The 15,299-nt window shown below is 34.4% G+C and overlaps 1 protein-coding gene across 1 annotated transcript in view; it reads left to right on the top strand.

Annotated features, from left to right (window-relative positions):
* Positions 1 to 15,299, top strand: part of iav (transient receptor potential cation channel subfamily V iav) — a 62,323-nt gene that overhangs the window by 42,272 nt on the left and 4,752 nt on the right. The window contains exons 15-18 of the mRNA XM_089648951.1: positions 432 to 1,255; positions 2,640 to 2,802; positions 3,960 to 4,185; positions 11,285 to 11,469. Of these exons, the coding sequence (XP_089505077.1) occupies positions 432 to 1,255; positions 2,640 to 2,802; positions 3,960 to 4,185; positions 11,285 to 11,469 (1,398 nt within the window). The remainder of the gene's footprint in view (positions 1 to 431; positions 1,256 to 2,639; positions 2,803 to 3,959; positions 4,186 to 11,284; positions 11,470 to 15,299) is intronic.

Below are 15,299 nucleotides of genomic sequence, written 5' to 3' on the forward strand. Positions count from 1 at the left end.
TGCAAGCAGCAATAGATTAAGTTGTCTAAATCAATAATTGTCCTCCCTTTACTAAGAAACCTTGAAACTTTCCATATTCCTTTCCAAAGAACCCAATTAACCTTCTCCCAACCTCTTATGCGAATGTGTCAACCATATTATAACATCCTCTTTATTGGACAGATTCCAGACGTAATTAGCGATGGCCCTCAGAACTTTACAAAATTTCTCAAATCTCTTGTTGTCGCTTGACTTTACTTGATCCAAACTTTATTGTCTCTTGATTTTGTTTTGGTTTTTGTTGTTTTAGTTATTAATTGGACCATTCATATATTTTCTTTGTTATTTATTTACATTTTTTGTTTACCCTGCGTCTGACAATATGTACATTATAATTGTTTTTTTTTTTAGTTAACGTAATTTGTATTTAACAAAACTGTTATTTTCATCAGGAATGCCAATGAATACTTCAAACAACGCCATCAACTTTCAACCCCAGGCAATAAACACTGGCGTTACAATCCCCATATCAACTCAGATGATAATGAATCAATCGCAGTCGACATTACCCACACAGTCTCAGATCTCCAGTGGCATAATCATGCAGGGAACCAATACAAATACAATGACTGGTCAACCAATAGCTGCTGGAAACAATACAATGATGACTGGAAAACCAATATCGCAGATGACTACAGGGAACGTAAATGTAAACAATATGATGATGGCTGGTCAGTCAACGCAGGGAATGGCTGGGAGTAACATGATGATGACTGGTCAACCAATGATGGCTGCTAATAACATGACTGGACAACCAATAATGCAGGGAATGGCTGGGAACAACATGATGATGACTGGTCAACCAATGATGACTGGACAACCAATAATGCAGGGAATGGCTGGGAATAACACAATGATGACTGGTCAACCAATGATGACTGGTCAGCCGTTGATGCAGGGAACAGCTGCAAACCACGTGGTAAATAACATGATGTTAACTGGTCAAACAATGATGCAGGCTACTGCCGGGACAAACATCATCAACAATATGATAATGGCTGGTCAACCAATGGCCAACTTAAACATGCTGACTGGCCAGCCAATGATGCAGATGGCTGGTCAGCAAGTGGCCATCAAGATATACAGCGACCCACTGAGGGAGATCATTCATCTCTCGGACTCGAAGGACTCTTCCGAGTTTGAGGATAAAATTAAGAGTCTTGCAGCGGAGGCGGCCAATCTGTACCATGTAGAAGAAGTTATTCCACTTACAAGGGTGAGAAAAGCATTTAAATTTATTTTAATTAGCTCCACACATGAGAGATAAATAATTTATTATGTCATCTCAGGGGATACTGTATGGAGGGTATTTTTAATGACAGCAAGGAGAGGAATTTCTGGGAAGGAAAAGGGTATGAGGGATGGGAAAGAATCTGGTGTCAGTGAGTCCAGGAGTAACAAACGTATGAATATCCATACCTCCCACTGCAGTGCAAGGCAAAGAATCAGGAGAGGCCTGCTGGAGAGGTCAAAAGGCCTCTACCAACCAGTCTCTCTCGATTCGGCCTGCCATGCAGTAGGTGGAAGACACATCCACCGCTAAAACCTTGACAAATCTCACCCCAAGAACCCACCAAACGTAGCAAACCATTTAAGCTGACCTACGGCAGAGGTGTTGATTAGGTTGTTCCCGGGGCGGTGGTACCTATACCCGTCTCCCAAATTGAAACCTGATGTTATTTTATTTCGTAGTCTCTATAAAAGAGTTTTTCAGACAGTATATTAATAAAATTCTGTGCTTATTATAAAAAAGACATAGTAGACAGAAGTATTTGCCCCATTTCACATTGTATATGTGTCCAGGTGATGGCTTTTACTAAAATGATTTTATTAAATTCTACAGTAACCGGGCAACACAGGACTGTGGCAATTAAAGACACTTCAACACACTTTTGAAAAATGATATGAAGTCATGAAAAACGATGAATTGAAGTTAGGTTAGGTTAGGTTGAAAGATGAAACATCTGTTGTCACTCCTAGAAGCCTTGCGTAGCTAGCGTGGCAAGATGGGACGACGCTCTTACACGGAACGACGCGTCGGCTCTTTCCGTCCGGCTGCCAAAACTCTATGCGGTATATTTGCTTTATTAATATTAGCGATGAATCTTTTCTATGTGATGATGAAATTTTAATTCGTAGTATATTTCTTTGTGTATATTTTAATAATAATAAAAGAATTGTTTTACCATAAAAAATATAAAGATTAGTTTACTTTCATTTTAACTTCCTTCGAAAATATCAATTTCGATGATTCAGGTCTATCAGACGTTCTATGATGGCTATTTTTTTTCATCACTTTTCAAAAGTTTATTGAATTGCAACTGTCGTGAGTTGCCATGGAACCACATTCTAAAGTGCTATAATTAATAAAGAAATCTGTAACTATTGTTATAAATCGTTTATTTCTCGAAAGCACACCGAATACGCTACTTATTGATATGAAATTGAATCTTACTCGTTAATTTTAAGCCACACTTCCCTTAATTGACCGAAGTTTATAGTTAACAAAGTAGGAACTAAATTTTAAAAACTTAGAATCTCTACTATAATTTGACTTTGATACCTAATTTCATATAAGCATCTAAACTGTGTATTTGCAGCCCTTGGTGAAGCCGGCTGCGCCACAGGTCAGTGTGGCGGGGGCCCTGACCAATCTGTTTGGCGTGGAGGCGGGCAGCGGCCCCACGGTGGACTGGCACGCCGGGGACAAGCGACAGAAGAAACTGTCAGCCATGGAGCCTAGTGACAGCGATGGCCTAGGAGGTAAATCTCATTAAATAACCGTTTGATTTTCAATTCCTTTTAAAAACCTGCACCATGTTATGTGAAATTCGGAATCGGGCCACTAACAATAACAATTCTTATGTAGATGGCGATAAGGTTGAAATTTCAGCATAATGTCATTTATTGTGAAGTTTACTTCAGGGACAAATATGAAAATGTTATCTGATCGTTTTCTAAAGAACTTAATTTGCCACATTATACAATAATATCATAACCGAAAAGGAGTTCGTAAATAAGAGATTTTGCACTTTAACCTTTCCCTTACTGTGCTAAAAAAATCCACGCGTTCCGGTGCTGTGTAGTCAATACACATCTCAAAATAAGCAACTTAATATCAGAAAAATATGAATATTCATAGCTTATCGCTTATGTTTATTATATATTATATCAAAAGTGATAATAATTGTAATTTAATTGCTGAAAACATGAAAAAACCATCGGCAGATGCTAAAAAAACGTGCGAGGAGTCCACATCTAACGACGGTCCACGACTTTCTCAGCTGGCGGCTGGTACTCACATAGCTATGCGATCGTAGGTATCGATGGTCTAAATCAAAATACAACCGCGGACGTGTGGATTTTTCATGTTCCGGCATGGCGAACTAAAGCGGGACATCAATAGCGTGTCATTTCCTCGCACAATCTTCGCGTATTGGTATCACACGGTTGATTGTATTGGTGTATTTGTTCCCGTTTTTTAACAAAAATCGCTGATTTTTAATTGATTTTGAAAACTATGTAAAATATTATTTCTTAATTCAGTGCATAAATGTATAACGGAGGAATACCTAAAATCTGAACCCAAAATTTATTTTATTTATAGAGTTATTAAAGTCATTAGAAGCAATGTGTAGTAAATACACACCACAGATAAGGAAAGGTTAAAGCAGTTTTTATAGACCTGATTTTTTTTTTCTAAGCTTATAAAAAAGACTTTTTACATATTGAAGATGGCGCATCTTTTTTTCTGCTATAATGTCGCTCCAGGCTAATGTACATCCTGGTTTATGTCATTTTGTGATAAATGTGAATATCATATATGATATATCGATGTGGAACATAAGAGTTCTGAGTTAAAGCAGCTTTCAGAATATAATCTCCACAAATATCGTACTAACTGAATGTTAAAATTTCAGAAGCCCCGTTGCTGGGGCGTTCAGCTCGCACACGTCGTGCCCGCTCAGCCACTAAGCGCAACATCGGGAGCGGCAAAACAAAGCCAAGCTCAGCGGTAACGCGAAGCGGTCGCCTACTGCTGGCGCAGGACAGCAGCTCGGGGGACGGGGGGGCGCAGGACAGGTCGGGCTTGCAGGACTCCCAGCAGGGCCTGGAGGTTATGCAAACTGACGGAAACATCTATAGGTGAGCCATAATGGGAGATCTGCTGACGGTACTCTTGTAGGACAGCCATGGACAGCCATGCCAAATACGGTATGCATTAGTTTTACAGTTACTGCAAAAGCTCAGCACACTTTGAGACTTTTTTAGATTATTTTTACATTGGCTCCACACAGGAGGCAATGATTTCACTCTGGGCCAATGTCATTAGTGTAAATGCTGTGTGGAGAGTCTTTTTGAGGAAAAGAAGTTTTGGGAAGGGAAAAGGCATGAGGAATGAGTAGGAATCTGGGGGCAGTGTGTTCAGGAGTGACTGAAGTATGAATTCTACCCTCCCACTGTGCTGCAAGGCGATGGGTCGAGGGTCGAGAGAGCCCAGCTGGAGAGTTCGAAGAGTCTCCCTCCAGCAGCTTCTCTCGGTCTGGCCCGCCACGCTGCAGATGACAGATGTATCGCCACCAAGACTTGGACAAACCTCACCCAATGAACCCAGGCACCCGTGCTAAGTCGCTAGCCATAGATTTTCACTTGGAGTGACCTGTGTCAGAGGTGATGGTTAGCCAACGAATGCCCAAGAGACAGGCTTTGTGTAGTTTTCCAAGCTAGGGAATGAATTATTCTGCTTTGGATGTTTTAAAACTACCGTCTTCTTATATTATAAGATGATATAATGTTAGAAGTTAGTTTTCCACACATTTAACATAGTAGTATACAATGTAACTTTGATTAAAACATAAGTTACAACATAACGATAAATTTCATGTTTAAAGGGTGTTGTTTAAAACGTTAATAGTGGTATGATACATGTAAAAACAGGGGATGATAAAAATAAATACAAAATTATCTACTATTTTCTTCAAGGATATTACTTACCTAAACAAAATAGATAACATCAAGTTTAGTGCTGGAGAAAGATAGATACAATAAACATGTAAAAACAAAATAAACAATTATAATAATACGTGTATGTAATATTAAAAAACGAGATTAATACGGAGTATGAGCATTTGTAGTAAAATTTTTTCCAAGTTTTATATTTTGAGATAATTGTATCAAGTGTTGTAAGTAATCCCTGGATGAAAATATAGCAGCAGATGTGGTTACTAGTTTGCGAGTTGGACATATCTTGTATCATTAGTCATATGAAAAACAAAACCGGTCTGCAACCTGGCAGGCAACGGACGCGTGTAACTGTACGTTAGTCGCACTAACACGTTGAGACCCGAATACAAAACAGGATAAATAAAACGTTGCGATGGAGGAAGAAGTTGATCCGCATGACTACATATCCAAAGCTAAGAAAGAAATTGCTGAAATGACCGCATTATTCGATGAATCAAGAATCACAAAAGAAACAAAAATAGAAATCTCGAAAAAAATGAGCTCTATTATGGAAAATATTTCGCATATGGCGATAGACCTAGCAAAACTGAAAGAAAAAAATACAATGCTGAAGGAAATGCTAAAAACTAAAAATGAAAGAGTAACGTACGCGTCAGCAGTAAAAACCAACTATCACCAAGAAGAGATTGAAGAAAAAAACTTTCCAATTATAATAACTTCATTAAATACGAACCAAAATCAAGACCAACTTAAGGAAACAATACAAAATAAAATTAAAATATCTGCTCTGGGCATCGGAGTAAACAGCATGAAAAAAATAACTAACAACAGATTAATTATAACTTGCCCTAAAAAAGAAGATGCAACCAAACTGAAAAATGAAATAAACAAAATATCAAAAAAAGACATTACGGCAGAAGAAATACAAAGAAAAAAACCGTGTGTAATATTCAAAGGAATACAAACAAATTACACAAAAGAAGAATTTTTAACAGACTTAAGACTCCAAAATGATGACATTAAAATAATGACAGATCAAAATCCTGATATATTTCAGGTGAAAGCTATCACCGACAACAAAAGAAATAAGTCCCACAATATAATTGTCGAAACAAATGGAAACATGAGAGATTACCTTATAAGAAAAAAACGTGTCAACTTAGGATTCTTGAGGATATATTTATTTATTCATTTATTCATTTATTCATTCATTTATTCATTTTTGGGAAAATCAACAGTTTACATTTTTACAGATTGTACATAAGTAAAATAGCCAAAATAAAACCAATTACGGATTTCCTCCTTGTGATTTTACGTAAGACAGCATTAGAAGAAATAATTAAATTTATGAGAAATGTGAAGTTATAATTATATAAAATAAAAGAATTGTATAAAATAATAGAAAAAAATAATACAACAAAAATAAAAATAAAGGGGAAAAAAAAAACTAAAATTTATATAAAATAAAAGATTATCGATACATTGGTAACCATAAGAATACAAACAATATTGTGCATATAAATCATATCATATCATATCATAACCATAACCATAAGAAGACAATGTTGTGTATATGTTGAAGACTGCTACCCTTTAACGCAATGCTACCACTGTCTAAGATTTGGCCATACTGCACATAAATGCCTAGATAAAATAAAGGATCCAAGATGTATGCACTGCGCCGGAGACCACCAATACCGGGAATGCAAATCTCTGGACTGCCCCCCCAAATGTGCCAACTGCTGGGATTCTAATCAAAAGAAACATCCCTACGGATCACCTACCAAATAGTATAGCATGTAAGTTTAGAAATTATATGTTAAAAGTTGCCAAACAAAAAATTGATTACAATGCAGAATAAATTAACTATTTTAATTAAAATCAATAATTTAAATATTCAGCCTGACGGCATAGTGTTAAACAAGCCATTTACAAATCATGAGTCACTGCCGATTGCTTATCAGCGGCGGCACTCTTATTTTAAATATATTCAGACGACAATAAACAAAAATAATAATAGAGGTGTTGCAGTACTCATTCTGACGAAATTCATTATTGTTAATATTTTAGATTACCCAATAATTCTTACAAACTGCATTAAAATTGAAATAAATATAAAAATGACATATGTAAACCTACCTTTCAATCATTACTCAAATAAATACTTAGGTATAGTAACCAGAGAGGTTGTAATAAATTATCATATTAATAGCACAGAATTTGAACTAATTATTTTATAAAACATTGCTTTAAGTAATTATCTAGAAGAAGATAATGAAGTAGATTTTTTAAGAACTAACGATCTACAACAGTGGATAAATATTAAAAAAAGTGATGTAGGGGAATTAATTTGTATTCATGTAAATATCAGATCATTATGTAAGAATTGGGATGTTTTGCATGTTTATTTAAGAAATTGTTGGGAGCGTATAGATATTTTAATGATTAGCGAAACAAATATACAAGCTGACCAAATTAATATGTATGAGATTCCGGGCTATTCAAATTACAACTATTGTCGTAATAATAAATCAGGTGGGGGCATATCGCTATATATAAGAAACAGTATGGTATTTAAACAATCACCACTAGAATCAAATTATTTTGAAAATGTTTTTGGTATAATTACTCTTCCAAATAAACAAAGTTTGAGTATATTAGCGATATATCGACCACCGAATCTTAACAAACTATCTTTTATCAGGGAAATTGAATCTATTCTGACGGATTTCATAGGCCTTCGAGACAATGTTTTGTTCTTTGGGGACACTAATATAAACTTGATGAATTTTAATGATCCTGTAGTAAACTCATATGAAAATATTCTTGCAAGCAATTATTTGATCAAATGCATAGACGGTGTGACGCGTGAAGCAATTGTTAGCGGGCGCATAACACAATCATGCATAGATCATATATACGTTAGGTACAGTAACGGGCTTAAAAAAGTGGACTCGCTATCAGCGTGTGTATGCGAGATTTCCATAGCAGATCACTATATGACAGCCGTTAATATTAAATATGATGTGCAAAAAGAACCATTAAAAAACATGAAAAAGATAACAATTTTGTCCCAAAAACATATTGATAATCACATCCGAGAAATACATTGGAATTCTTTACTTAATGAACAAGAAAGTACCTTTTTGTATCATCAAATTAAAAATAATTTCATTAATTTATATGAAAAAAGCACTGTGTCAATTTTTGAAAAACCAACCAAAAGACCACATGCGATCAAAAAATGGATAACTACAGATATTTTAGAGTTAATAAAAAAAAGGGATTTATTGTTTCGAAGATGGAAAAATTCTCCTTGTAATAAAACTTATGAAAATGAATACAGGTACATGCGAAATAATGTCAACAAATTAATTACTAAAAGAAAAAAATTGTTATTTTAAAGATAAATTCAAACGTAGTTTCAATAATACTAAGCAAACATGGGATGAAATAAATAAATTGTTGGGAAGAAAAACTAAAAGTAATTGTGATGAAGTCATCTCACGATATGTGTTAAAGGAACAAACGGTGGAAAGTGTAACAAACCAATATGTAAATTATTTCTCAGATAGTATAAACCAAATGTTGCACAGATGTGATTTTAAGGCATCCAATGTTAATCAAATAGAATTACCTCACAGTATGTATTTACCAAAGGCAACTCTCACTGAGATAAAAAATATTGTTAAGAAAATGAAAAATTCAAAATCCTTGGGAATGGACAACATAAGAATGTACGACATAAAAAGACATATAGATATTTTAGGACCTATTATAACGCACTTAGTTAATAGACTTATTATAGAAGCTGAATTGCCAAATGATCTTAAATGTGCTATTATTAGACCTATATACAAAGGAGGAAAGCACTCAGAAATAGGAAACTATCGACCTATCAGTATAATGCCTGCACTTGAAAAAAATTTTTGAAAAATATATTTCCTTAAAATTAAATAAATACTTAGAAAAATTTGACATTATAGACCAAAAACAATATGGCTTTCAAAAGAAAAAAAGCACAGAGCATTTATTACAGGATTTTTCAAATTATATTAATAATGAATTAAACCATAAAAGACATGTTTTAGTACTATTTATAGATAACTCCAAAGCGTTTGATACAATTGACCCACAAAAATTATTAAAAATCTTAGAAGCAATTGGAATTAGAGGTAACCTACTTAATTTGTTTAAAAATTATTTATCTAATAGACATATATGTGTAAAAATATTAGAAAAAATGAGTGGGAGGAAAAAAATCTGTGCTGGAGTCCCGCAGGGGTCGATTTTGGGTCCAACCCTTTATATTATATTTGTATCAATAATGAAAAAAATATTTAAATATGTAAGACACTTTGTATATGCTGACGACACTGCTCTTGTCATATCTGATGAACAATTATCCATTGCGATTAAATATATGCAACATGACTTTACGTCCCTGATAAAATGGTCACATGACGCAGGTCTAATCATTAATACCAAGAAAACTAAATTGATGCACATACGGTCTCCACATGCTTCATTTCAGATCATGCCTAAAATAATTTCACATAACTTTATATGTATTCATCAAAACATTTTACAGCCATGTATGTGTGAAAGTATTGAACTGGTAAATGAATACGTTTATTTGGGGGTGACTGTTGATTGTCATTTCAAATGGGATTCACAAATAAACAAAACTTGCAAGCGGCTGAGAGCGATAGTGGGTAGGATATACAAACTGAAATGTTTCGTTCCGGTGAATATTTTAAAAATTATTTACCTATCACTCGCAGAATCAACTTTACGGTATGGTTTAACTACTTGGGGTCACTCTTGTAAAACTAATTTAAACCACCTGCAATCAGTACAAAATTCTATGGTGAAGTTATTAGCCCAAAAACATATTTTTTCACAGAGACGAAACATATCAATGTTGTATCGGAATTTAACAATATTACCGGTGCAGGCCTTATTATGGTACAAAATATTGATTCAACATATATCTGAGTCTGATTATAAAAGAAAAGTGGAACATGAATATAATACAAGGTTTACGAAGAATGAAGGAATGCTTGTTCCAAAATATAATAATAAATACGGACGGCGAACCCTAGAATTTAACGTGCCAAAAATGCTTAACATGTTACCCATTAATATAAAAAATTGCGATTCCACAAATAGATTAAGATATATACTGAAACAATGGTTACTAAATAGAGATAGTTTATATTAATTTATGTGTGTTAATTGTATAGTTATAGTAATAATATTATGTGTGTATGTATGTAATTGATCATTAACATCCTGTTGACAAACTGCTTTATTGAAGTTTAACGGGATTGTAACTTGAAAACCAATAAAAAAAAAAAAATAAAAAAAAATTGACGTTTTTCTCGATCGAGACCCAGGACATTGGTTATTGTAATAATTTTGGAGGTATCAGTTTATCTCAGTAAAATACATCCTGAAGTCGTCCAAGAGTGTTTGAAGTTGTTATCTCTTGCGATTTTTTTATTTATTTATTTAACGCCCAGAGGGCTTTTACATGGTTGGAAGTATGATTTTAATTTGACAGATACTTTGAAACATAAAAAATAAGAATAAAATTACATTTGATAAAAGCTATGCAACAAGTCATACAAACACAAGAAACAAAAACAGAAAATTACAGCTATTTGTAGGTTTATATGATGTGTTTAGGAGTATTGTTCAAATAAATGTTTTAAATGATCCACAAAACTTGCCAAGTTGGTATTGAATATGTCAACATCACCCAAGTAATGATTTCCCATGGTGTGAAGTCGTTGTATTGGAGAGTGGGCAATGTAGTTACGCTTATGTGTGCTGCTGTAGAATATTGTATTTTGTCGTGTTGTTACTGTGGGTGTATGTATGTTTATAAGTTGCAGGAGTTCACAACAGTCGAATTTAAGTATTTTGAATAAGAACGTTAAATCTTGTTTGAGATAAATTTTAAATTTTATTTGAGATAATAGAAATTTTCCTTTTGGTGTTAAATGTTCAGATACATAAATGCACTGACTTCTTGCGATAGCCCAAGGTCAACTCTGTTTAGTTTATTTGTTTTGATCGTATGTAGTAGATTTCTTATACATATCGATTATATTTCACTGATTGTTGTGGCCAAGTGAATAATTGATCGTATAAGTTGTACGCCAGTGGCGTTCAGATTCTCACGTTGCCTATGAGTGGTAAATACATACTGTGTTGTGTGAGTGAAAGTGGAACCAATGGGAATGAAGTGACTACAGTTATTGTTCCTTTATAGAGTCCCAAATGTGTCTCACGATTCCGAAGTGGCAGAGATCCGCAAGACTTTGGCTCTGAAGGACGTCCGTCCCAGCAACATCGAGCAGGCGGCGGGCAGCCACGCTGTGATGCCAGGGCCACAGGCAGCAGGACCAGGACACAGGACCATGGACACCATTGCCGAGAAGGCCGTCATCTTTAAAGGTACAACAGTCCTTTATAACTCTACATTTTCAATAATAAGGTTGTCTAACACATATTGCTCATTTCTATGTTAGTGTGACAACAGATATTACAAGGCAATTGACTTATTCCAATTTTTATTTTTTATTTATTTATTTTATTTTGGTAATTTGTTCATTTAAGGTTTCAAATTACTAATTAATTGTTAAATACATATATATCATATTTTCTTCTACTTCATGTAGCTCTCCTACACAACATCTTGAACCTTCCAATTGCATTATATTACTTCATCCCTTTATATAGTATACTATTCAGAGTATTCGCCTTGTCCTTTTTTGGTAGCCTGATTTCATTGCACGTCCTTGTTTTATGTTTGTGTATGTCCTTGTTGTATACAATTTTATTTGAGAAATATTTGGGTAACAGGTTGTTTACTATTTTATGTACAAATATCATTGTGTTCAAGGTCTGCATCTGTTTCACCGTTAGCCAATTTAGTTCGTTTAACATTTTATTTACTTTTGAATATCTATTTCCTCTAAGTATTGTTCTCATTGCCCTATTTTGGATAATTTGAAATTTATTTTGTTCTCGGTCGTTACACAGGAAAGGATAGTTGAGCAGTAATTAAAATGTGGAGCAATAATGGAGTTTTTATTATTGCAGTTATATTAATAATCTTGCGAATGCAATATTTTTCCAATACGATGTTGCAAAAGCTACTTATTCCCATAGAAAAATAACTTAAAAATTAATATTTCTACCAAACTCGCATTTTCCATCCAGTAATACTATCAAACAGGCTTTTTCCATTTCAACCAATTGAAACAGAGCATTTGGTCATGTGACAAAATGGCCACCTAGTTTATTATGAATGGAAGTCGCTGTCAGTTGTGTTAAATTTCAAAATCAGATTATTCAAAGATTGTGTTGTCTATTACTTTAAAAAACACACAGATATGAAATCACATATTTGATACCAGTATCAATTTTTTGCGATTTCCAACAAAACATGCAGTATCATATTATACAACTAAATAACCATCACGCTGTTTCTCCACAGGGACAGGCAGAAAGGATGGACCGCGAAACTTGATCTTGGCACACACTCCTTGCCTTATTTACATTCATACATACCCTTTTGATTCAAGTATTTAGTTCACTTGATCATGCCATATCTTCCTCGGGCATCCCCGACTTCTACTACCATTCACGTTCGTGTCGTATATGTATTCTCCTTTCACTCCTTTCTATGTTCATTCATTCTACATGCCCAAATCATTTAAGTGTCACTTTATTCATTACGTCAGCGTTGCATTCTTTGCAACTCTCCACATTTCTTTTACGATTATACGAGGTTTAGCACACGTTTGCCGCAGAGATCTCATTTCTGTTCATTCAGTCTACTTTAATCCTTTCTCACTAGGTACCAACCCTCCGTTATGGACTGCTAGCTTAGCTTTGAACAATTTTTGTTAGCACCAACTGCGTTCAGTCATCCATTATTAGAGTTTCCTTTTTTAATATACGTTATAATCAGTCTTTCCATCTCTTGTAAACATACTTCAAATATGCTACTGCTAATGTCTCTTTTCATTCTTCACAATTCACTACTAAGTACACTACTACTAAGTACAGTACTAAGTACAGTAATTACCGAGACAAGTGCACGCTATTGTCAACAACTGCTGAGCTCTGTTAAATTTATAAAAATTGCAGTAAAAAGTAATCAAACCTATATATTTAAGTGATCAAACGATAAAGACTTTAAAAATCCACAATCTACGTGATTAATAAGTTAAATTCTGCATTGCATTCCATTAAAAGTGTACGAATTTAAATAATACGGAACTGTCAAAATTAATTGTTTTCAAGATTACGTTCAAACTACATCAAAAGTGCTCAATTTTGTTTTTTGCTAAGTGTAACAGTGTTAAATCACCCAGTTTTTTCTTTTTTTTTTTTTTTTAATTTTTAAATCCAATTCTATTAATATAAAAGTAAAACTATCAAATATTGAAAGTGAAAGATTTAGCAAAAACAGCACTGTCATCTCTCAAGCTGAATTACAATATATTATGAAGATCTATTATCTCGCCTACTCATAACTCGGAAGTGGTTCAGTGGATAAATCGGTCACGCTGAAAGTTATATCAACGGCGTACGTTCGAGCCCCAACCAAACCAACTAAAAATTTTATATTTTATTTTTATTTTATTTAATCTCTAACGCACGACTGTTAAGTTGCGGGGCGCGTTCAAGGCCCAGAGAATCCATCGAAAATTGAATAAATTAAAAATATTAAAAATCTTCTAACTATGCCTAACTGCTTAGCATGTCCCGAATCGACGGGAACTACATTTGTATGCCTAGTATGTAAAGGAGCATACCATCTTCTCTGCGGTGGAATCACAGAAACCGCTTATCGACGACTGACAATGGAACGGCGCACTCAAATTAAATGCAAGAAGTGCGCAACCGTAGCGGTTGGCACTTCTTCCCAGGCGCAGTCACCGGTTTACGATATCAGTTGTGATAAACCCATTGGATCGGAGAACAGCAAAATCCTGAAAAGTCAAAATGCAATCATCTTACAAAATAATAAAATACTGGATACAATAACCTTCATGAGCAAGCAGTATGAAGATATTCTCCTCCGCGTGCGGGAGTTAGAAGATAAAAATATGGTGTTAACAAAACAAAATTCCTCTTTAGAATCCCGAATTGACCTACTAGAAGGCCAGCTTGAAAATGTCGAAAGGTCGGCAAGAGCCAAAAATATAGAGGTGAGGGGAATACCCGAAATAAAGGGAGAAAGTTTGAAAAATATATTCCACAATATATGCCAAACCATTCAATCAAAAGTAAATACTTCAAACATTGAAGCGTCCTACAGGACACAAAAACACAAAAATGGACCTATTGTTTTTAAACTGACCTCGAATCGCGATCGAGAACAATTACTATCGGATATAAAAGCCTTCCACAAACAAGCATCCAGTCCCGAGGAGAAGCTCAACACTCTGAACTTAGGGATTGCCGGACCAAGCTCACCAGTCTACGTTGCGGAACACCTGACATTTCGTGCTAACCACTTGTGGTACCTGGCCCGCAAAGCTACAAAGGAAATTTTTTTTTAAGTATTCGTGGATCAAATCAGGGCAGATCTACGTACGTAGAGATATCGGAACACCTGCAATTCTTGTTTCTAATGCGGAGACACTGGCACTACTCTCACCAAATTCATCACAATTATAGTTCTAAAATTATCATGTGTAAAACTTTTAGTGTATCGTATTATTATTTTTTTATTGTACTTGTTTTGAGGTATCACATATATTGTACTAGTGTCAGAATCAAGAATCCGGTAAAAGATACTATTCCTATTTCTATTGCTTTGAAACATCAACATTATTTTCTAACATTGCCAACAGTAAAAACTCTACATACAACTTGTTTTCTAAATTGCTCGCCAAGTTTTGTTCAGCTTCTAGTCTTCATCCAAAGTTTAGCTACCAACACCCTACACCAATTTAAAAAATGGAAGATAATATAAATAATATTTTAGACAATTTGTCGCAGATTCCATGTATCGAAACAAGTAGTTCTGTAGAAGTTCAAAAAACCCTAAATAAATCCAACATAAAAATATTTTCCATGAATATCAGAAGCATGAACAAAAATTTCAATGAACTAATGATACTACTTACAGAACTTTACTCAGACTTTGACTTGATTATTCTGAGCGAATGCTGGATCAGAGATAACTTTATTCCTAAAAACATAAAAAACTATAATCAATACAGTACTCAGAATAACCAATTACAAAATGATGGCGTTATTATATA

The sequence above is a fragment of the Hesperophylax consimilis genome, chromosome 28, assembly GCF_061612785.1.
Source record: "Hesperophylax consimilis isolate HC1 chromosome 28, BYU_Hcon_1.0, whole genome shotgun sequence".
Classification (NCBI taxonomy): domain Eukaryota; kingdom Metazoa; phylum Arthropoda; class Insecta; order Trichoptera; family Limnephilidae; genus Hesperophylax; species Hesperophylax consimilis.